Source organism: Coloeus monedula (genome assembly GCF_965178545.1).
Source record: "Coloeus monedula genome assembly, chromosome: 15".
NCBI classification, from domain to species: domain Eukaryota; kingdom Metazoa; phylum Chordata; class Aves; order Passeriformes; family Corvidae; genus Coloeus; species Coloeus monedula.
In genome coordinates this window covers 16,459,383-16,483,405 of record NC_138795.1, presented here as the reverse complement: position 1 = coordinate 16,483,405, position 24,023 = coordinate 16,459,383, and the positions used below count along the sequence as shown (strand labels likewise).

Below are 24,023 nucleotides of genomic sequence, written 5' to 3'. Positions count from 1 at the left end.
AATGACTTACCTACAGGACTAGTTGAAACCCGTTGGGAAGGTGGCCTGAAACCAGGAGCCTTGGAGTTGTCGGGATGGACGTTTTCCACATGTCCTAGCACAGAGTTACTCAGAAAGGTAGACTGAACAGTGAAAGACGGGTCAGCTGCTGCTCGGGTAGAGAGTGGACAGTCTCCCCATGCTTGGTTAGCTGGCACCTGGTTGCTATCAAAAAGACTACTAAAGTGATTGAAGAGCGTTGCTGGCCCAAAGGCAGGAGGCAATGATTTGTTTGCTGGGTTAATGTGCATCTGAGAACCGTTCATAACGTTCATGGCTGACGAAAGCTGCACTGCAGCAGGTGGACCTTGAGAAGGTGTTAAAGGAACTTGATTCGTAACAAAAATAGACTGAGGATCTTGATGGAGGTTTGCATTTGGTACCACTGAATAGAAAGAACCTCTGGACTGCATCCTGTGAGTAACTCGAGGTGCTGGTACAGCTACTTGAGGTAAGTTACTGTTGTCCTGATTATCTGCAACAACTGACCTGGGCGATGCTAAACTTAAAGGAGCAGTTTCTGAGCTGGATGAAAAAGGCATCGACATGGAAGGGCTGATCTCAGACATGCTGGTTGGCAGTATTTCATCTTGGGCGTTGTTGAGCGGTGCGGGGCTGCTCGCTGGGCGCGTTTCGGTGCCTCCTGAGCTGCTGCTGGCTGACACACTGCAACTGCTTGCGACTGAAGCTGGTGTGCCCGTGCTTGTGGGTGGCTGCTCGGGGGTCGACACCTTCTCCTTGGGTGCTGAGACAGCCGAGAACGAGTCCGCTTTCAGGGCGGAATGCTGCGCTTGCGGAGCAGTGGATGGCAGAAACGCTGTGGGCACTTGCCCGTTGTTTGGGGGGGCAGAGGAAGCTGAGGGCAGAGTGCTACAGGTGCTCGTCACAGTTGAGATGGCTGTTGCTGCAGCGCTCGTCTTGGGGACGCAGGCAAAGAGCTGCTTCCTGACCGAGGAGGGAGTCCGGTTACTGGTCACGCACAGCGGCTGGGTGGAAGCAGGTACAGACGAGACGGTAACGGGACAACTGGACGTTGTTAATCCAGGAGACTCCGTCTGCAAAACGTTTCCATTCTGACTACCTACACGACTCGAACTATTATGCTTTGGAGAGCTGTTTGTGCTGCCAGGGTTAACTGGTCTCACCGGGAATGGTCCCCAAGTGTTCGGTGAAGGTGAAAAGGTTCCTCCAAATTGGGCCATAGGTAAGCGAGGGTGCCGGATCTGTTGCATAGTTTGGGCAGCCAGCAAGGCAAAATGAGGGTGAGAATAAGCGAGAGGAAGAGACACCGGAAAAGATGAGCGCACGTTCGCTGGGACATTCTTGTTTAGTTTGTTAGGAGGCTGGAAAGTAGATAGTGTTGATGACTGCGATGTGACCAGGGGCGGTGCTCCGAGAGGAAACGAGTTCTTGTTGGAAGCAGTCGCAGTGCTGACTCCAGATGAAAAGTTTGCATGGATTGATTTGGTACTCGAAGCAGGTGTTCTTATATGAGTTTTAGGAATCAAGTCTTCCAGTTCCTTGGCAGGATCTTGAATAAGGGCATTGATGAGTTGCACTGCGTATCGCGTGGACTCTGTACCGCCCCTAGAGTAAACACAAACAGATTTATCTTTTGCTAAAGGAAACCTCACTTCGCGCAACGTTCCGTAGCCTCAATCTTACACTGATCTGTAAGTCTACTGTAAGTTCAGTGCAGCAAGTTATTCCTTGACTTCTGTGTATCTTAAGGATTATTTCTGAAGTCGACTGTCAGCATATCTTGGCAGCAGGAATGTATGTTCTATTCTAGAACAAAGAAGCTAAATAGATCCTGCCGTAGAAAGCAAACAAACTCTTCAATAAATGACACTGTGGACTAACTCAAGACTTTCATTTTCAGATACTGTACCTTATAGTGATCATTCTCTCTCCATTCTTATCTTTTTGCTTATCAACATCAATGTGGGCACCAGTGACATCTTGAATTGCTGTGATGTTGCACCCACCTCTTCCCATTATTCTAGATACGACAGAAGCTGGGACTGATAATTTCTTTGACCTATATCACAAAGATCAGAAATCTGTGAAATGCATTCAGACTTCAAAGACAGACAAAACCCCTTTACTGTCTAACAGTGGCTGCAGTAATATTCTTAAGGGCAGTAAGTGGTTTTCTGCTGATCCTTTTTTCACGCTTTGGAGCCCCTTTTAAAGTCCCCCACTCAAAGTACTCATCATCCTCAGTACCTGACAAGGATTCTCCACTAGCATTTATTCCACCACTATTGTAACACAACTATATGAGCCTCACACTACTTCAGAACCACTTTTGGATTTTATTTTATCTTGGGTACCTCTCCAAAGTGAGACAAATCCTTAGCTTATCAACCTGAATTTGCATAAGCAGTGCTGCTTCTAACATAAAAACCCATGGCTTAGCTACTTTGACTGTTTATAGCAAGGAGAAAGTGGCTTTCCAGTGTTTTCCCAGTGATCAGCTCTGTAATACCACCTGCATCCACAACTTTTTGTATCCACCTCCTTCAGACCTCAAGATCTGGAAGTGCAGTGTCACCGATAAACAATGGTGGGTGAAAGCAGGTGAAGATGTGCAGTGCTGAGATTTAGGGAGCCGCTGGAAGCCCCTGTGATGGCAGCCTGAACTTGCAGGAGCAGGCTCACTGTCAGGCCACAACACTGCCACCAAAGTCAGTCAGTTCAGGGTTTTCCTGATTCACATGGTACTGGTGGGTCAGAGCAAGCACACAGTATTGGGAAGTGTCTGAACACAAGCTCTGTTTGCAGGCAGACCTCAGCTGAGGTCTCTGGGCCACCACTGTCCCCAGACTTTAAGGTGTGTTGGACTTCTTGCACCCAAAGCTGCTTTGAGGGTTGCTACTGATGTGCACTGGCTCAATGCTGAACAGTTACAGGGAATTCAAAGGGGTTTGAGAAACCATTGCAGTCCCAGGTGCAGGTGCCTCTGAATGTGGTACAGATCCCCACCACCCGCTGGAAAAGCTGCCAGCTTCACCCAGCTATTCCAATCTTGGAAACTAGTAAGTAACTTGATCCTCAGGGAATTGTTTGTCACTTAACAGGACTTTGAGGAAACCTGTTTTATTTTAAACATCTAAACACGTGGAAATGTTTGAAAGCAACAGCTTATGTTGCTTTCACCAAGGTGTTTTTTCTTTCCTCCATTCCAGCCAGGACAGCACACTACAGCCCTTCCCATCCCCAGAACCCCCAGTGCATGCGCCCAGCTCTATCCTAAGGCTGTTTCATGCTTTGGGTTTCTTTCCCCACCTCCACTTCCAAGGCTCCCCTCTCAAGACAAACATCACAGTCACTCCCTCCCCAAACCAGAGCTCCATCATCACCTAAGTTTCAAGAACACCTGTATTGCTCACAGGCTCCTGACTGTACCTTGGTCTGCTTCCACCTCAGCCCACTGGGGACCTCTGGCAACCACTCAAAGAGGCATTTCTCTTCCAGGAGAGCCCACCCCAGTGCCCAATGCCCTCCCACCCATCATCCACAGCCATTTCCCTCCCTCCCTCCCTCCCAAGGCTGATGGTTTTGACCTAGAAAAGTGTCTCAAAAAGTACCTTTTTGCTCCAGAACAGCAGCGCCCTCCTCTCTGCAGCTGAAATTGCTCAATTGGTGTTGGCTGCAGAGTGTTGCTGGGGGGAGGGTCTTTCAAAACTCTGCCCACTTGCCTGTCAGGGGCAGAAGGGATGTTTGCATTGGTTACTTTGATAGACATCTCTTCTAGCTGGGGGTCACTCACAGGGAGAGGGAAGAAGAATTCTTGTTGACACCAGGAGAGACTTTAGTAGAGGGAGGGCACTGCACCCGCGCATCTACAGTCACCAACAACGCTCTTTGGCAGGACACACTTCCATCAGTCAGGGCACAGCAAACACCGGTGCAGAACGCTGTATGGAATATTCCTTATGGCACAGGGCCTGATTCCTCAGCAAAGCGGATAGGGCAGGTTCTGGATGCCATGTCGAGAACACTGCCATGACCAACACAAGAGCAGGCGACACCCACGCGAACATTTGGGCTGAGCCAAAGAGACTCGAGAGCCCCTGGAGAGCAGGAGCAGCCCCAGGTCAGAGGGCAGCCAGGGCTGTCTGAGGGGTTCCTGCCTGCACCACTCCCCAGCTGGGGGCCAGGCTGCCACCACACACCCAACAAGGCCACGTCACTGTGGAGAGCCCATTGGTGACCACATCAAAAGGCAGAGACCAAACCAACTCTAAGGGGTCAAATACATAAATTTTCATATTAAACTGCCTTTTAAACCTTTATTAAGAACAGTCTGTGGCTTCCACTAATCCAAATGCACTAAGCCCTCTGTACAATTATGTTCTTTGCACATAGCCTAAAATTCTCCAAAATGAGCACATCTGGTCATTGCCATTGCAGAACACAAAAGCAGGAGGGCTTCCTAAGTGCACCCAAAGCATCTGACACCTGTATGTTTGTGCTGTATTCCTTTTTGATAAAGAGAACAAAAAAAGCAAAGCCAGACAATCACTCTAGTTAGAATCAGTAGACAACACAAAGGTTACAGAAGAGATACTGGGGTGTTAATGGCCATACACCAAAACCAAACAAATTTTCAAAGGAAAAGACTGCTTTACAGCAAATCTTTAAATCTAACTGTATATCTCTAAGCACTCATTTTAAGGTGACACAATTTTCCATTGAATCAGTGATCAAGGTCACTGGCCAAAGCACAATGAATTTTGGCCCTGAAGGGATCATTTGCCTCTCATCTACTCACATCCATTCTGCCTTTAGTTCATGGGCAATCATCTGCTGTGGGGCTTTTCACTCCCTCTGCTCCCTTCTCCTTTTATCTTGTCCCCACATCCTTTACTCCACTAAAATCACAGGTTTGCTTTATTTTCCCATGCCAAATACGATGTTTACGTCACGTTCACATTAAGTTAGTGAGGAGCTACTACAAATTAGGGCTGCAGCTGGTTTCCCCAGCACTGCCAGAGAAAGTGGGGTAGGATTTTCTTGTAAGTTAATTCTTCAGTTATATAATCTTGCTGGACATTTTGTATTTGAGAATAATTTACAAGCTAAAAAGCTCACAGACAGTTTTAAAACATAGTATTAAAGTCTTTACCTTCTAACCACTTCTTTCCAGCCTTCTTCTCTTTTCTGGCCTCTTTTTGGACTGGTCAGATTCAGCTTCACATTTGGAGAGGTCAGAGGCAGGGAAACAGCCTTATAAGTAGTCGACAAAGAATTCGAGTGACCTTCACCATCAAGTCTGGGAACAGAAATGTGCTGATTACAAATTACAGAATAAAATGTCAGCATACAGTTTACATTCCTGCAGCTTAAAACTAATAGCATGAACTGTTTCCATTCTTATTTTCTACCATGAGCAACTGTTGGGTGACTTTGGGGAGGGTTTTGTTTTTTACCTTTTAGTCCAGTCTATACCCTTCCTTCAGAAAGCAGAGTGTTAAACTGAATGAAGTAATATCAGAAGCACTAAGGACATCAGTATAAAACAGTTTTAATAGGTGGTACACAGCCACTTGGGCATCTCCTGATTATGTGTCTATACTGTGTTCTCCCTTCTTAAATAGCTTTTTAAGAACAGGTACTTTGGTAATAGTATCTCTTTCTTATTAAATACTTGAAAATGCCTGGGTTTTAGCTCTGTCACAGATTCCTATAAAGTGGTTCTAGCCCTCACCCCCCACTTTATGAACGGGTAACTGAGACACAGGTATTTGAGCATAATGGTATATTTATGTTGCAGCAGCATCATTTGGAAGCAGGTGCCAGATATTGTTACCTGTGCTAATACTTCTCCAGCAATCATATATTGATATATAAAGTCTGGGTGAGAGAGAAAAAGAGGGAGAGCGAGCAGACAATCTCTTGTTGGCCTAACTGGTCTGTATGGAGGTGGAAACAGCAGCACTGGGAGCTCACAAGTTCCTCTGCAGCACTGAAACAGGCAGCAGTCTTCACCAGTCACTGACAACCTGGCCTTGTGTGATTCCACCAGCAAATTACAGCATAGCTCAAAAATGTAGAGGTCCTCCTGCTTCAGCTCTCTTGGTAAGCAGCACTCCTCTATTATATTCAAGTTTTTATTCATCCACTTTATTCCCCATTCTTTACAGCATTTATGTTTGCTGTGTCTTCTCACAGGCAGACTGTTTATACTACATTTCATACAAACTTCAGAGATGTCACCACATCTCAGTAACCCAAGCATGGGGATTACATGAAAAGCAAAGATTAAACAATGAGGTTTTTAAGATGGCAGCATTTTCTCTCTTTAGCTTAGTAAGTTCTAGCTCTCTGATAATACACCTAGCCAAGGCATCTGCAAGTTCTCTGGAGAACTTGTCCTCAGGAAACTGCAAGAATGAGGCAAAGAAAACAAGAAAATGCATATGAAAGAAAAGAAAAAAGTCCACCGGGGAATATAAATTCCAGAGTAGAATTAAAACTTTTGCCTGCTTTATCTGAAAATAGCTAGGTATTTTTCAGAAGAGCATCATTATGCAGTCTGAGTTGCAGTTTCAATTACAGCATCATTGTCATCAGCATGTCTGTGACTAAAAAGGAATTCAGAAAGAGCAAACTTAGCAATAATTTTCAGACAAAGTCTGCCTAGTGCACAGGCCAGAGAAGCCACCTGCAGAAGTTCATAAATATACCAGCCCCATTTTGATGTTTACATACTGTCTTGCTTCCTCAGTGTACTTTATCTAACAGAAGAACCACCTCCAACAAGGAGTCAGAAGGATGAATTTAGCTTGTCCTGCTGCAGGGAACTGCACAGGACCCCAAGGCTCTTGCAGCAAACCTTGGATGAAAGGTCCAAGGCAGAAACAATTTATGTTTGTAGAACAGAACAGAGACCAATTCCAATTTCTAATGCTCTTAAGTGGGAGCCCAAAACACACACCCTCTAATCACAAGGGCTGATGAATCCATTCGTTCTGCATCTAACTTGGATGTGGGGAAAAATAGGAAAAAGAAAAAATCCTAACTCTCCTTCCACTCCCAGACAAGCACCTCAATCAGTCCGACAACAGCCCTGCCTCACTGCCCTTCTTAATGCCACAATGTCTTGTGTTCTTATTGAAGCTGGCCTCTCAGTCAGCCCAGTGTCCTGCAGATCAACCTCCATGCCCTCTCCTGCCAGTGCAGAAAATGGAAAGAGAAAACAAAACTATGGGGGATCCGAACTGTACTGCTTAGATGTAAAAACAAAGACTACAGACCCACATGGGATCTAAGCTTTCTGATTCAGACCAGTTCAGAAAGTGGTGTTGTAAAAGTTATCAGCACATTCCCAGGCAATTGAATGACCTTTTGAACCATTCATGTGGCCCCTGTACATTCCCTGAGTTGTTCTGACTCTCACCTCTGGCTTGACAAGGTTATATCAAACTGGCCATCAACCTGGCAGGTGAAATGCTCGGAGTCATCAACTTCTTCTCTCCTTAAAAGAAAGAGATTGCAAGTCAAATGAGTTAATGATGAAACCATGAAATAATCAAAAGGTAACAAGACCACTTCTGTACGTGGGTAAGTAAAGCTGGCACTTCCTTATTAAATTCTCAGCATATTCCCTTTAAGATCTATTCTAACAAAGCTGACAATGCAACACGGATGCTTAAAAAGTGCAAAGAGAAAAGGCCATTTTGCTCAAGTAGTATTAAAAACTAGCCAACAATGCCAAAAAATCTTCTTCTTACAAGATTTTAAAGAGGTTATGTTCAACAAACTTAACACAGCTAGGCAAATAAAGCAGCCTCAGTCTCTCTAGGCTCTGGGAGGGTACAGTTGGTGTAGAGCTTAAGCTACAGAAAATTTACACTGGCATAGGTGGAACCTTGTAAAACAACAGGGAAGCAACAGGGCAGTCTCACCTCGTTGGTGTTTTGGAAGCCGAGGTGCTGTTTTTTTCTTCCTGAGAGGGGATGAGCAGTGAGGCATAGCGCCGCTCCGAGGAGTTCGTATCCATCGTGAAGTTCAGCTCTTGGCTTTTCCCTCCACTGCTGCTTTCACTATTGCAATCTGTGCTATCCAAGTTATCTGAATCACTGTTCCCACTCGCACCACCACCTCTTGGCTCTCCATTTATTTTATTTTTATCTGCTTTTTGCTGTGCTAGAGATATATGCTGATCTGGCAAAATTATCTGCATATTCTGAGGAGTCTCTTTTGTTTTATTTTTCTTATTTTTTCTATTTGTGCTGGGGGTAGTCACCACATTAGCTCTCTTTTTCCCGAAGGCATTTGTGAATGTAGTTGAAGTTGCAGAAATTCCAATTGTAGTTGTAGTAGTTGCACTTGGAGGCTCTATAGGAACTTCTTGCTCCACTGAAAGAAAAGCAGTTTACATACAATCAGAACCCACAAAACAGAGAAATCAGTGCCCTCACTGAACACACTACAGCTGAAGTTATGCTCCTTGCTGAGCTGTCAGACTACTTGCACCACATTCAGCTGTAAATCCTCCAAGAGTGAAAGACTTTTGTGAATGAAGGAGGGGGTGAAAAAATGAGCAAAGGAGTTTTGCCAGGAGCTCTGACTATGGAGGGAAAAACCAGGGCAGCAGCCATGCAACACTGTCAAATAGGAGAGACCAGCTTTCAAACAGAGTCCTTTACCTTGATGGTTAGAAGGCAGCACCCCCACAACTGCATTGTTCATAGAAACAGTTGCTCTTTACCTTCATCATCGTTTTCTTCTTCATCGTCATCTTCTTGCAGTTCCAGAGTTTCCTTAGGCTTGTTTTCTTCATCTTCTTCTTGTTTTCTTTTTTGTTCCTCTTTCTTCTTCTTTCTCTTTTCCTTTCTTTTCTCCCTTTTGGCTGCAAGAGCTTGTTTTCTGCTCTCCTCTCTTGACTGTGTAGGAGAAAAGAAGCCATATTTAAACATTTTCACACAGACTAAATTATACTTATTATTCAGATCTTCTCTCGAAGTCTGGGGGGAAGGAGAAAGGAGAGCACAATGAACTAGAATGACTTCAGCACATACTGACTCATCACACAGAAACTGGGCAGACCTTATGCAACAACAGGACTAGCTGGTCCCAAAACTTCTAAGGAAGATAACAAAGTAACAGCCAAAATAGAAGTATTAAAAAAATACAGTTTTACTGAAAAACCAGAAAAATCTCTCATCCTCTCAGTCCTTTCTCAAACAAACATTTAATAAGCTCAGTGATATTTCTGGTGTGATGTATACATCTTTGATTCAAAAGTCAGTACTCAAAAGAGTATTTAATATAATATGGCTTTAACTTTAACCATTTAAAAAAATATATATGGAATCAGTCATCTGCTGCATTGTTTGTGCACAGCAGCTGATGTGTGTTTAACAAGTCCACAACCTGGAAAATTTAATAAACTAATGTGGAACATGTCAAAAACTGTAAAAACCTCATTTATGAGAGCCCACTCAAGAGTGTGGTACTCCAGAACAATTTACAGTATTCTCAGCAAAGGGAGAAGGGGATTTTTTCCACTATCTGCTCAACTCCCCTGAGCAGAAGTCCATAAAATGCTTATGGACTATGATTTACACACATAGAAACACACCATGTACCACACCATGAGACTGGAGACCTCCCTTACTCACACGTCCTCTGTGATGAGGTGATCCCAGAGAACTACTGCCTAAGGGAACTATTGGTAAGTGCAAGCTTTCCTAGAAAGGACAATGAAGTGGCTGAAGCAGAAGTCAGTTCTAATTCGTCACCTTCATTACATGCCTCACTTGTGTGATAGATTAGGGGAAGGAACACACATACAGTCCAAGCATGAAGACTGACTGCCCCAAGAAGCACCAAAGGAAATTCAGCCTAGAGATTCACACACAGTTCAAACACTGCTGCACAACAGCAATGCTCTACTCACCTTTTCCAGGTCTAGCTCCTTCAGCAGTATAGTTGCATTTTTATTGGCTTCTGCAGCCTGCTGGTCTTTAGCTTTCACAATTGTCTCCACACACTGGTGACACTTTTTCAACAGGTCCTGAAATGCAAACTTGTCTTACTACCACAGTAATAAACAACAACTGAGGAGCGAGGCTTGCTCTACAAACATGAGATTAGCTCCTCTCCATTCATAAACATACAAACTATTCCACAGAATAGGATCTAAATGTTGATTTCCTTTTTAAGTGCTGTACTAAAAAGGAGACATGCACCAATCTCCAAATCAGACATATATGAGCAAACGTGTATGTTCAGTTTTTGAATACTTAAGAATTTCCCATGGATATTTTTTCTGGAAATTCAGGCCAGGGTCTTCTCCCCAGGTCCAACTCACCTTGTCCGTGATGGTCGCTATGTAGCGCATGCACTCAATGTCTGAAGGAAACTGGTTAACTTCTTTCACCAGGAACTGAACTACTTTCACATGCCCCTAGAACAGCAAAGAAAATTCGAATCTTTTGTATATAATTGTCAACATTCATCATCAAAATACAGGCGTGATATCTCTTAGCTCAATGCAAGGACTGAAAATTACCAAGAACATTTCTGGTAAGCTGCTGTTTGGCTTGCTCAGTGCTGACGGCACAGCCACTGCTCTGCTTCAAGGTAGCAAAGCCACCAACAAGCTCTTCCACAAGTTATTTTTTGTTTTAAAATACAAGGACAAGAGGCAGATCTTCATGGTTTTAGTAACAGCCAAGACATGAGACAACCCTCTTTAGACACCATCTGTCACCCAATCACTTTCCTGCCACTCACCCCATGGAGCTAACTTAGATTGTTCAATTACAAGCTAAGTCAGCTCAGGGAACTGAGCCACCTGAATGTTATCCTGGCAAGCACATTCCTCTGCTGCCACTGTGCAACCACACAAAGCACCCAACTATTGCTTCTGAAGTTGGGTGAAAGCCAGGCAGTGAGAAAGCAGGGGCAAGCTCAGCACTGTTTGTCAGAAAAGCTGCACACTTATTTGCCATTTTGTTAAAGGCAAAGCAGCTACAGTTAATAAATTCCTCTGTCACAGCTATGCTCCTTGCATCCAACACCACAACTGATGGAACCATCACAAAGCAATGTTCTTCCTGCCAAGAAGAAAAGGCAGTGGGTGACAAAAGAGCCAACTACACAGTGTCCCATCACAACAGATTAGGAACAGAACAAGAGAAGCACAAAGGAATCAGGACAGCTTATTGCAGACTGGCATTGTGTTCATCTCAAAAGCAGGATTGAAATGAACAGTACAGACTGCAGAAATATGGAAACCTCAAACAGTCAAAGTTTTTGCACAGTGTACAACCGGAAATTATAAAGCTAACATCATGTATGGAAGAAAGTTCTTCAAGCCTCAGAAACTGGATCTGTGTGAAGTACAGTAATTATGACTTTGAAGCAGATATTTTATCCAAGTAGTAATTTTGCCACATTATATTTGATTCTTGCAAAACCAAGCATTCAGATTCAAGACCAAACGAGAGGCACTGTTTTGAAAACATAAAAGAACTTGGTCTCTTACCTTGCGAAATGCTGACATAAGAGGGGTAATTTTCCGATTATCTGCAGCATCCACATCTGCTCCTGCTTGTACAAGCAGCTGGACCACATCGTAGTGCCCACCATTAGCTGCCAGCCACAGTGGGGTGTTTCCTTTCTTGTTCCGAACATCAATGTGTGCCCCTCTAAAAACACAAACCAAGTGAAATGGGATGAGTAAAGGTGGAAGTCAGAGAGCAAGACCACAAAACATCAGAGTGCAACTGGATATAGAACTTTAATAACTGAAATATAGTGGCAAGATATGAGAAATTCTGTCCCTGAAATTTGCTGTTTCATTTGCAGGGAGTGACACAGGGATTATTTAAACCTCCTTGACAGAAATGAACATTCATTTCATGTCACCTACTGCACCAGAGATATGCAACCAGCAACCTTTAAACTAGCAGTGTGGTGACTACCCACAGGACAAAGCAGCCCCTTCAGATTTTAGCAGCACACTGGATTATGCTTGAAAAGCTCAAGAGCTACTTCCAGGCTTTGCCCCCCAAGTGACAGTGAGGAAGCACTCACATGGGAGCTGCTGGATTCATACACAAACAAGCTGTCCAAGCCAGACACTGTCTGCCTGCCTCTGGTCCCAGCTGCCTGCTTTGCTTAATTAACACTGCAAAAGCGAGATATTCCAGGACAACCCTGAAGAGTAGGGAACAGATTAACCATCCTACTTTCAAAGCTTCCCATTCCCTTTGCTCTCAGGTGCACAAGATAATGTAAACAAGAGCACCCTTGCCACAGAGGAGTACAGATACGGAACAAATGTGCCACTAATCATTAGTCACAGATTCTTTGGGTTGGAAGGAACCTGAAAGCTCATCTTGTTCCAACCCCCTTGCCACGGACAGGGATGCCACTCATGAGATCAGGTTGCTCAGAGCCCCACCCACTCTGGCCTTAAACACTTAATGAGAAGAAATGATTTACCGATTAATGAGGAGCTCGCAGAACTTGTAGTGACCCTTATCTGCTGCAATTGTTAAAGCCGTATCTCTTGAGGAAGGCACAGGTGGGGCATTCACATCTGCTCCTTTATCAAGGAGAACCCTTCCAACCTCTGCATAGCCTCCTGAAGCTGCTTCCATCAGAGGCGTGAGACCAGTCTGTGCAAAGAGAACGAGTTACTCTGTGAAATCTGTACAATATACTTCAGATAAGACATAAATGATTCCTACAAAGGGAAATCAGATTTTTATTTAGCTGCTTATATTTAGTTTAGGAGCCTAACTTCAAGCAGTTTCTTCCTCAAAAAAACCCCCAAAAACCCAACCAAAAAAAACCCCAACAACAAAACAAAACACCCACACACAAACCAACCAAACAAAACCAACCCAAAACCCAAACACTCTTGGGCTTTGATTTATACAAACCCAAGCAAACGGTTGACTAAGAACCACCAGATACCTGTCTCAACAGCGAATGCAAAGTATATAACAAGATCTCTACAACAGAGGTTAGAACAGATTCAAATGAAGACACAAGTGTTTCTACAAAAATACTCAGAAACTGGCTTTATAGCTTTTCTCTAGCCTCCCTTGGCACTGAGACTGATCTGGGCCCAACTTAGTTGCCAGGTCAGACTGTTAAAAAAACTTACACCAGCTGCTAACATGCCCAACTGACCATTTGAGAGCTGGCTTTTATCCATATCCCCTTTTCTCCAGCCACAGTCATTCCAGAAGCAGGCGGGGTAGACAGACACAGCAATTATTTCAGCAGCCTTAGGAGTTACCAAAAATTCCTTTGTGCTGGGGAAATCAGTCTGGCTGTCTACACAAGCTTTAAGCTTGCTTTATGGCAGGAGACACAAAGCTGTCCCAGAGCACCAAAGGATGGGACCTGTGGAGCATTTCAGAGGCACAGAAGGTCACAGTACTGAAGCCATGGGTTCTACAGCAATGTAAAAGCTTTACAAAGTTTGACTGCACTACTTCTGTTGTAGACAAGACGTCTGTTCTATATGAGAATCACAAGTAACACTATTCTGTTCCTGCCTAGACTTCACTTGCACGTAAAAATATCTGTATCTCTTCTGTTACTGAGTATCACGTCAAGTTTAAACCTGAAAAAGTCTAGACAAGAGTCAATCTAAGTTTCATTATAAACTCAGAAGGACCAGTCAGCTTTTCCCTAATGCAAAAAAATTCATCATCACTGATGCTTTTTTATTTTTTAAAAGAAACCAAACTTATTTCAGAACATTTAAGTGCTCTGATGTAATAACTCCTCTGAGCCCAGAGAGGCTCAAAGCTACAGGAAAATTTGAAGAAACTGGATGACTCAGAGGCAGTAAGTCATAAGGAAAGGCAAGTCCCCCACTTACCTTTGCCCTGTGCTCGACATTGGCCTTCCTGTCCAAAAGCAGACTGACCACCTCTGCCCGGCCCTGGAAGCAGGCCAGGGTGAGGGCTGTGTTGCGGTTGGTCTCGATTTGGGCGTTAATATCAGAGCCCATATCAAGCAGCAGCTTCACGGCAGGGACGTGGCCATTCATAGCAGCCAACATCAGAGGAGAAATCCCCAGCTTACTGCCAGTCCTAAGGGAAAGAAACAAACTGCAGTGCCCACAGCCAAAGAACAGCTCTGGGAAATAGAAGTGTATCCAAGAGCAACAACGTATTTTGTTGTAAGTTGGAAAGGAACATGTAACCTACACAAAATATAGGCACTGACCTAAAATAGTAGCATTTTTAACTGATTAGGAGAAACCACCAGAGGAACTGTATGCAACAGACAATTGCAATTTATAAACAAGGAAAATACATCTCAGCTGTTAGACATTTTGATGGCCAAAGCAGACATAAGCCTTAAGCTTCATATACTAAAATTGAGGCTACATCTGATTTTTTCAAAGAAAAACATGCTTCTAGCACAGCTGCAGCTTGAACTTTCCCTAGTTAAGAGTTCTCTTGCTCTATCCAGTGTTAGAATATACGTAAGTTTTCTTAAAATGAATAGAGAGCAGGCCTAAGAGACACTGCTGTGTAAATTTGTTCCTCTGCCTGAAAAAGACATCTTCAAACACAGAGCTGCCCTGAGCACTTTGGCTGCCTCCTTGACATGGTTCTATTGGAAATAGTTTGACTTCCAGACCTGAGAATGGTGGAAAAGGGAAATAATAGATTTGCAAACTCTAATCCCTTAAAACTTAGGTATAAGTCAGGTGAAGTCTGTGATAGTCAAAGGCAATTTAGAAGCACTAAGATAACATGAACATAAAAGATGTCATCAGTGTAGAAAGACTGTTGTAAGGAGATCTGAAAGCACCTGAGATTCCAACCTGTGCCTCAGGATGGAGCCAACAGGGAGTGCCTGTGCCATGCTGCAGCTCAGCTGGTCACATGGTACATTACCTGGAATTGATTTCTGCCCCAGCATTGAGAAGAATCTTGATGATGTTAACGTAGCCACCAGATGCAGCAAGGCTTAACGGCGTGTAATCAGACACGTTCCTGTGTTCTTTATTTGCTCCCCGGGCCAGCAGCAAATCAACAACCTGAAAAGACAGGACATGTATTAACACACATATTGTGGCCTTTGCTATTATCCAGGGAGTGAAAGGATGTTATCACAAACTTTCTAATGTGCTACCAGTTTCCCGTGTCAACAGACAAGATTCCATAGGAAAACCTCCACCCTCTTCTGCTTGACTTTTCCCTATCTCTGTACAGCCCCCACAGCCCATGACCACAGCAGCTGAGCAGTTGTCCACCAGAAAGATTATTTTACCTAAATAAAACTGCAAGGCCTTAAAGTGAAGCTCTTCCTGGGAATCTTAAGTTTGCAAACAAGAGATCTGCCCCACTCCCATAATGTCTCACAATGTTTGAGCATCTCTTTCAGAAAAACTCATCTGACAACTTGAATTCAAATTACACTTGAGCCAAGTTTGACCAGCTGTATTATATCAACTTTCCAAAAAAACCTGTGGTAAAAATCAGAGCAACTGATGTTAATGGAACCAGGATGAGGAAGGACTCCTCTACCAGAAGTTGCTTAAGAGAAATAACAGGGAAGAAAATGAAAACATTTTGGTGATGTACTGTACTTCAGTGGGCCTAATTTTACTATTAACATAAGCTAGGTGATTTCCAAACAAGCCAGAAAAAAGGTTGTCTTGCTAAGCCAGAAACATAAGAGGTAGATTCTGGGATAAAGAAAAAAAATAAAGAGGAAGAACAGAAGACCTCAGCTGTTCAATATATAATGCTACTGCTACAGGCCACGCTGATCTTGCCTTTTTTTATGAGAAGCACTTTTACTGTTAAAGATCTGCAATTGAAAAGCAAAGTGGAAACTTTCCAGTTTTGGCCAATTATTTTAATCCTTATATTAATCTACTCCAGAGCTCTTGGCCATCTCCATGCCATCTTCTAAGGTACTATGCACATGACTGAAATAGGAAGGATTTAACAAATCTTATTTGGACAACACCACACACACCAAATCTGACAGAGCTCTGAAACATCCTTAAAAGACTGGTACGTGTCCTGCATTGCATCTGCACTTATCAGCCCTGTGTATTATCACTAAAACCATGTACTGCCCACACAAAATCCTAGTTTCTGTCCTTGTGTGCCTGCACTGGCTGTTTTGGGCTTGAGAACAGGGAAGATGGGTAAGGGAAGTTCTCAGTGAATAAAGTTACTCAATAAATATCTGCCTCCTTCACAGAGGTACCTACCCTGTGAGGATACACTGACTGAAGAAATACCACAAGTTATCACAAGTGACCATGACCATTAACTAACAAAACTGGGATAGGCAAGGGAGAGAAGAAACAAGTCTGACATTTCTTCTTTCTTTCTTGGAAGAGGAAAAAGCCTTAAATTAGCTACACTTAAACAGGTGAAAAACCTTCCAGAAAAAAAACTAAGATGTACCATCAACAGAAGAAACCCAACACTGAACAAAAAAACCTATCTTCAAGTAACAACTCAAGCCCTTTGAGGACACATCTGTACCTCCTGGCGTCCACCGGAGCATGCCAAGGAAAGCGGAGTATCCTTTGTGCGCTCGGACTGTGCTTCTATATCCCCACCTTTGTCCAGAAGAATTTCCACGACACCAACATGTCCAGCAGTTGCAGCCAGAATCAAAGGCGTAAAACCTAGTAACATGAGATTGCATTAAAAAGCAAACCTGAGTACCTCGTGTTATTAAGGAGCAGAAATTCACAAATGGGTTAATTCACAATGACTTCTTATTGATCATGTCTCTCCCACAGACTGGGGGTTTCCTGGTGGATGCCACAGTCTCAGAGCCTTTCCCAACTCTCTTCCAACCCTGTCACATCGAGGTTCTGATTCCAGCCAAAGGCTCTTCAAAAGAAATCTAAACAGTGCTTGAAGTGACCAGTTTGGATTAAGTTCCAACCAAGTCCTCTCCTTGGAGAAGTCACAGCTTTCTGCTTAATTACTGTTTAATAAAGGTCCAACCAGTGACCACATCTGCCCTGTGTGTGTTGCTGATTGCCAGTGGTCAGTATGAGCTCCAATGCACGTGGCATGGTGGTTTGGTTCTCTCAGCTCTAAAAGATGTGAGATTTTGCTGAACTCTGTCCCTGAGAACAACGATACCCAACTTGACAACTGCCACCCTTCAGCTCTGTCAGCCAAGATTGGATGGTTACCCCCATCACCTCCTCTATCCAGCTTGCTGAGGTCATTTGTAGAGGACAAGTCATAAGGACAGAAGTACCTCATGGTTCACAAATCTGCTTAAGATCCCACTCAGGTGCAGACAGAAGCTCACTGGCTTTGTATGACCAATGCTACAATGTGAAGTGCAAGAATGAAGCTCCCATTTTGAAATTCACTGTTTCCAGCTGTAGCTCATGGTCAAACTGTGTTCTGGCTTTCACTTACCCTTCTTGTCTCTGTGTTCAATATTGGCACCACGTGCGATCAGCACAGACACAAGTTCCTCGTGCCCTCCCGCACACGCGAGGGTCAGCGCAGTGTCGTGATTACTTTCAGTCTTTGCAGATAGCAAAGAAAAAGAAGCAGGTATTCAGAAATTAAAAACAAAGAGGATTTTAGTATTTCTTCAACAGTACTAGATCCACTCAAAGCTAACATCGATTACTCACATGTGCATCGATGTCCACTGATGGATACATGGGGAGCACGGACTGCGAGGGCACACTGCTCGCTGCCTGCGGGCAGGGCTCGGGCGTCGGAGACTCGGTAGTGTGTGAGGAGCTTGTGGAGCCGCTGGGCACTCTGCTATTCACAGCTGAAAACAAACACCAGGTTATTAATCCACTCTCAGGAATGTGCCATTTAATATGAAAAATATTAAGCCCCATAAAACTGCAATGGTCTAACATCAAAACAGTAATGGGGGAAACAAATTGAATGTTCCTAAAAACAAAAAGCAGCTTTCCGGCAGTTAAACAGTGTAAGCATCATCTCCAAACTGTGATAAGTTAGAAAACAATTTTATGAATTAGTCTGTATGCATTACAAGTGTGAATTATGAAGGTGATTAGTTACCCTTTTCTAATTGTAACCTTCACTGTTAAAAAGAGTTCAATCATATGCTCAGTTTAAGCAGGCAAATTGTTTATCACTAACACACAAACCTAATGGTTAAAAACATAGTCTTATCCTGGAATCCCAAAATTTTTCACATAAAGGTTAGTGCACACTTAGCCTCCAGAGAAAGTTTTCAGAGCAAGATGACTGACAGCAATTCACACTATTAATCATGTCTCAGAGTTAAACCAACCCAGAAAAGTGGAAGGGAAGCAGACAGGAGGGGGCAGTCAACAAAAATAAGAAAGCTGAAAACTCTGTGCTCCCTAAAATTTATTCTGATTGATACACAGCCTGTAAAAGATGTCATCCTGAAGATCCAGCATTGCTCGGGGACACAAGGAACACAATTTTATCTGCTTTTTTTAAAAAAAATAACAATAAAAAAATTAACAACTGAGCATCAGATTTTTTTCCACCTAGTTTTAAATCAACAAGCAGAGAAATCTCCCTGGACATATCCACTGCAGGGCCAGGGCTCCTGCTTGCTTCTGGAACCTGATGAGAGTCTAAGTAAAGCCCGGATCCCTGTAATCAGCAGGGATTACCTGCCACAAAGGTCTAACACACCTACACACTAGCTCCATGTGTGCTTTAGCTTCAGTAATCTCTGCTCATAGAGCAGCTGGATTTGACAAGTATTGTCACTGCTGGATTGCCAAACGTCTCCATTGTGCAGCCTCATCAGCTGGAACACGCAGTGAGCTTTAGTTATTCCAAAACACACAGTATTTAGCAGTATTCCTGGAAGAAGCAACTGAAGGAAAACACTGACAGCTACAGGTAAGAAACAAGCAGCAGCATTTTGCTTTTGTCCAAGCGTTTAGGGAAGAGGAAGGATGAACTCAAACCTGTGTATGACTCAGAGAAAAAATTTTGCAAACCTTTCCCAGCTCAACCTTCCTCATTCCATTGACAGATTACACACCAGCAATTACTTACAGGAAAATGGTGTAGATAGAAAAGTCATAGAAAAAGCCCCAACATGACCATTAATACCACTAACTCAGCCTATAGAGCTGCCAGTGCCTGACAAAGTAAACACAGACTGAAGCACGGGAATATGGGTCACTGGGTTCTGGAAACATGGCAAGGGAGGTTCACTGAAATTTGGGGAGGTTCCATTTTCAGCTGTACTTTTAAGCAAAGCATTCTCCTTGGTGCATAGGCAAAATCAGCATTAACATTTGGTCACCACATTTAAGCAATGAAGTACCAGATCTGAATTCCTGTTACAGCCTTCGTGAGCAAACCAGATTTGTATTAAAAGTTTCAAATACAAAACCTCCCACCTTCATCTGCTCACTATGGATTATCACTTATAGCAGCAAATGAGCATTAATTAATGCAATACGATTGTTTTCTTGCTTAATGCACTGAAGTGCAAGATAATAACTGGATTTCTACAGATTACTCCTTCCAAAATACAGACACCATATCACCCTGTTAAGGACTTATGTTAAGTCAAGCTGGTCCTTCCTCGTGGAAGACACCAGCTCAATTTCTTCTGATCTTGCAACTACAACGCAAACCCACATGCATGTGCTGTGCATGCAGAGCAGGGTGTGCAGAAGGACTCCACTGGAGCCAGCTTAAGGGTCTTAAAGTAATATATTCAGTATTGCTGTCACAGGTTTCACAAATTCTCTGTATTTCACAACCATGACTGAAAATATCAAAGTATTTCTCACATACTTTAGATTTTCATCATGTGTTTGAAACATACGAGTGTGCACTAAGCACTTCATGTGCACAGTAATAATGTTAAACATGACAGAGAACACCAAAGGCAGTAGAAATGAACATAAACCCTGCATTGATACCCTAAAATCTGGTTTAAAATAAAATCTAACAAATATTCCTACAACACCCACCAACTAATCACCCCCTCTATAACTGCTGAGTTTACAAAATGGCAGGATTTTTCTAAATGCTATTTTTTACTTCTTCAGTGTGGCTGGCAAGCTGGGCCCATAGAGCAGCAGCATAATTTGTGCTCTGTGCAGCAAAAAAAGCCTGAGAACTTCTGCCTCCATTTCATGGGGCTGATTTATCTCAGCTCAAGTTACACAGCAAAATACAGATTTTTAACTGGAAAATGACCTTGCAGCAATGGTTCCAATGTGGCATTAACATGGAACATCTGTGGTACCACAGCTTAGCAGTGAAAGCAGCACTGACACTGCTTGCCCTTGACTCCAAGGAAATACCAATTTTGTGACAGAGGTTTTAGACGTGTCCATAGACTTCAATACTCAAAAGACTTGCATTTAGAAAAAAATTATCCTGCACATGACAAACTCCAGGTTTCCCAAGTTCTACAAAGGGTTAGCAATGTTCCAAAGGGTCTGTCTTAGTACGAGTTGGAAGCTGAATGCTAGTCTTTAAAGACATGGATGACTATTTTCAAAGTTACAAAAAAATATCAAAGGAAACATGAGTAAAACAAAAGAAAGCAAGAACTTGGTATTTTATCCAAGTACAACTCTGGAGCATTGACAGTACCTGGAGCAAGCAGGTCTGGATGAGATTTCAGCTGTAGGCTGAAACTGTGGCTACCCAACCGCTGTGATGACACGAGCATTGGCAGTCAGGAATACTGGAATTAGGTTTGAGTTCCCCTTTCCTCGAAGGAACTGGGATTTTCAGGACAGAGAGAACCATCCTTTTTCAAGCCTGAGCAGCCTTTCAGCCTGACCAGGCAGCTTCTCAGTAACCTGCTACTGCAGAGGCTTTTGCACATTGGTAACTGCAGCTCCTTTCATCGGCCACCATTCCTCCCTCTATAGATTGTCCTGGCAACCAGTTTTACTCCAAACACCAATTCTCAACACAGTAACTCAGATGTCACCTTCCAAATCCTTACCTTAAAATACCATAAGTCTGTATCACCAACTACAACCAGATGTCAGAACAAAGTTTCTCAGAACACACCTGAAATTTCAGTTTAGAAATATCAGCTCACAGGACGAGAGCGAGACAGAAAAGCACACACAAGTCTCTTGACTAGAAATACCACTGAGCAAAACAAAGAGAAATGTAAATATTCCAACCAGAGACAAACCCCAGCAACACAGAAAAGTAAGTTCCTCATCTTTAATACCCTATCAGAAAAAAGCCTCAATTCAGATACTACAACTAAGAAATTTACTATGGTAAATGCAGAAGGTGAACTGAAATGAAACTCCAAATATGCAAGAGGGTCCAAGAAACCAAATAGATACTGAGCAACAGAAATGATAGCTGTGTTCCAAATTAATTTATTGCTTTCCCACTCTAAACTGCACCATGTCTCTGTCTCTTTTGTAAACCTGGTTAAAATTCTGACTAAGTCACACCTGTAATGTACTACTAGGTGCAAGATTTTTGCATCAGAGTGTCTAAATAAAACTCCATTACAACAAAAACATTCTGGAGTGGAAAGAGCAGCTTCATTTTTAGGTTTTAGCCGTCCTTCCAAAAGGTACTCGGTTACTTCTGCGTAGCTTTATGAAAGAGGGGACGTGTGCCATGACTCACTGACACTTTGCACCTTGACATCCACCACCTGAACACCTCACACCTGAGGCATTCTCCCAGCAGAAGATAAATACTCCATCTGTCTACACTGTCACTGTTAAACTGGTCAGCAAAATACAAATTTGTAGCTTCATAGAAATTGAAGTTCTTACTTATAACTGAGCCTTGGAAAAATTTGCCTCCTACATCATAGAATCCCAGCATGGTTTGGGTTGGAAGGAACCTTAAAGCTCATCTCATTCCACCCCCTGCCACGGGCAGGGACATCTTCCACCGTCCCAGGTTGCTCCAAACCCTGTCCAACCTGGCCTTGGACACTTCCAGAGATGCAGGGGCAGCCACAGCTTCTCTGGGCAACCTCAGGGCCTCATCACCCTCACAGGGAGGAATTTCTTCCCAGTATCCCATCTAACCCTGCCCTCTGGCAGCAGGAATCCACTCCCTCTTGTCCTCTCCCTCCAGGCCCTTGTCCAAAGTCCCTCACTTGGAGCCCCTTTAGGCACTGGCAGGGGCTCTGAGGTCTCCCCTGAGCCTTCTCTTCTCCAGGTGAACACCCCCATCTCCCAGCCTGGCTGCAGAGCAGAAAGGTTCCAGCCCCTGGAGCATCTCTGTGGCCTCCTCTGGATATCACCACTGGTAAGAGCAACAGTAAAAGGTATTTCAGGGCAGGGGGAAAAATAATTTCTGTTCTTCTGAAGCAGTCCCCATCAAAACTGGAATACTCAGCAGGAATAAAAATATTAATACCTCTTCTAAACCCAGAGTCACTCACTACCATCACTGCAGCTCCAGTAGTGGGATCAAGGGGACCCCTCAATGACACCCCGAGTGCAGGACACAAGATCCCTAAGAGCCAGGCTTCCCAGGCACAAGCCCCTGAACCATTTTACCTGGCATCTGCAGCAGGCATGTAAAAATCAAATCTTGTAACAGTTTTTATTGCTCAAAATGTCTTTATAAAATTAAGGACTAATGCGCAAGTTTGTGGAAAAAGTGCATTTTAGATATGGATCAAAGAGTTCGGAGTATGAGTAGATAAATTCACAGTTTGTTTTTACACAGGTATAAATCTGAGATATAGTAGGATTATAATTTACATGGGGTCACTTTTACACTGTCTGGATTTACAAAGTGAGAAAAATATCTTCCGACAATTTGTTTTGGAGGGAAGTGAAAGAAAACTATGAATTTCAGAAGAAAACATATTTCAATAAAGCAACATCAATACATTTTTGCAGAAGCCTCTGGAACTCAACAGCTAAAGTCTCCTCAAGTTGCATTTCTGTAAATGTAGTTTCTAATGCAGAAGAAGGTGCTATTTGTAGTGATTTTTAAAAAAGTAAATCTCATGTCTTAGCAAAAAATGCCTTTAATTACTTAGCAAAACCAGTAGCTGCTTTCAAAAAACAAACCAATGCCTATTCACTTTTAAAAGTTATTTTTAAGATGATAGTTTTTCTGGTTGTTTGCAATCTTTTTTCCCACAGCACAGTTCTCACACTCAGCTGGACTGCAGCACTTTTCACAGTGGGGACACTGAGTTTGTGGCTGTAGAATGAGCTGTTGACCACGAGAGGGTACAGACTCCATGGCTTTGTGCCAGACACGTTCAACTCTCAGCAACAACAACTACTCCAAAGATTAATCCCTTTTTGATTATGTTTTGCATTACCCATTCAAATTTTCCTCCTTACACACTCTAGTACTAAAATCCTGAGTAATAAAAATTGAGAATGTTTTAATGTTGGCTGAGTATTCTGAAGAGCACCACAGAGCAGGGAGGGAGGCTTGCCATGCCAGAACAGGGAGAACTAAGACCAATGCTCTATAAAACAACTGGAATTACACTGAGGAGAGGACGGGAGCTGATCCAACCACCCCACTACTCCACCAACTCTGGGTTCCATGGGAGGTTGCAAAGTCACAAGTAGTTTTGACTTGCATGAGCTTGATGCAATTACCATTCCAAAGGCTCCCAGGAATGGCTGGCCAAAGATCTCACTGCACACTTCTACAGCCTTGATGTGAACTTCAGAGGACATGGCAGCGACTACGAAACGGGAGGGGCAGGGGAGACAGACAGGAAAATAATGGGCAGGGGGACAGGCACAAGGTACAAAGAAAAGTTGAAAAACACTGAATAAAAAGAAACTACAGACCAAACAACACTGGCTATATCCTACATACCTCCAGCAGCAAACCTCAATCCTAGTCAAGTCCACGAAATGAAGTCACCCAAAGTGATCCCTGTTTTTGCACAAGGGGATTCACACAACCTGACGTGTGGGCATTCCCATTCCTCTTCACACCGTACCAACACGTGGAAGGATGCTGGGGTTTTTGCTTTTCATCCAGCTAACAGGACATGTTTTTGCCATGTGGAAC

The 24,023-nt window shown here is 43.3% G+C and overlaps 1 protein-coding gene across 13 annotated transcripts in view; it reads right to left on the bottom strand.

Moving 5' to 3' along the window:
* Nucleotides 1–24,023, bottom strand: part of LOC309578709 (ankyrin repeat and KH domain-containing protein 1-like) — a gene marked incomplete at its 3' end in the record, with an annotated part of 101,328 nt that overhangs the window by 12,737 nt on the left and 64,568 nt on the right. For all 13 annotated transcript variants that reach the window (XM_082291509.1, XM_082291504.1, XM_082291510.1 and 10 more), the window contains 16 exons: nucleotides 17,672–17,817; nucleotides 17,448–17,559; nucleotides 16,545–16,690; nucleotides 14,934–15,076; nucleotides 13,904–14,117; nucleotides 12,508–12,683; nucleotides 11,546–11,708; nucleotides 10,367–10,462; nucleotides 9,953–10,069; nucleotides 8,762–8,936; nucleotides 7,956–8,409; nucleotides 7,448–7,525; nucleotides 5,174–5,320; nucleotides 3,633–3,743; nucleotides 1,931–2,080; nucleotides 11–1,626 (listed from right to left, as the gene is read on the bottom strand). In XM_082291509.1, coding sequence (XP_082147635.1) covers nucleotides 11–1,626; nucleotides 1,931–2,080; nucleotides 3,633–3,743; nucleotides 5,174–5,320; nucleotides 7,448–7,525; nucleotides 7,956–8,409; nucleotides 8,762–8,936; nucleotides 9,953–10,069; nucleotides 10,367–10,462; nucleotides 11,546–11,708; nucleotides 12,508–12,683; nucleotides 13,904–14,117; nucleotides 14,934–15,076; nucleotides 16,545–16,690; nucleotides 17,448–17,559; nucleotides 17,672–17,817 — 4,044 coding nt within the window. The remainder of the gene's footprint in view (nucleotides 1–10; nucleotides 1,627–1,930; nucleotides 2,081–3,632; nucleotides 3,744–5,173; nucleotides 5,321–7,447; nucleotides 7,526–7,955; nucleotides 8,410–8,761; nucleotides 8,937–9,952; nucleotides 10,070–10,366; nucleotides 10,463–11,545; nucleotides 11,709–12,507; nucleotides 12,684–13,903; nucleotides 14,118–14,933; nucleotides 15,077–16,544; nucleotides 16,691–17,447; nucleotides 17,560–17,671; nucleotides 17,818–24,023) is intronic.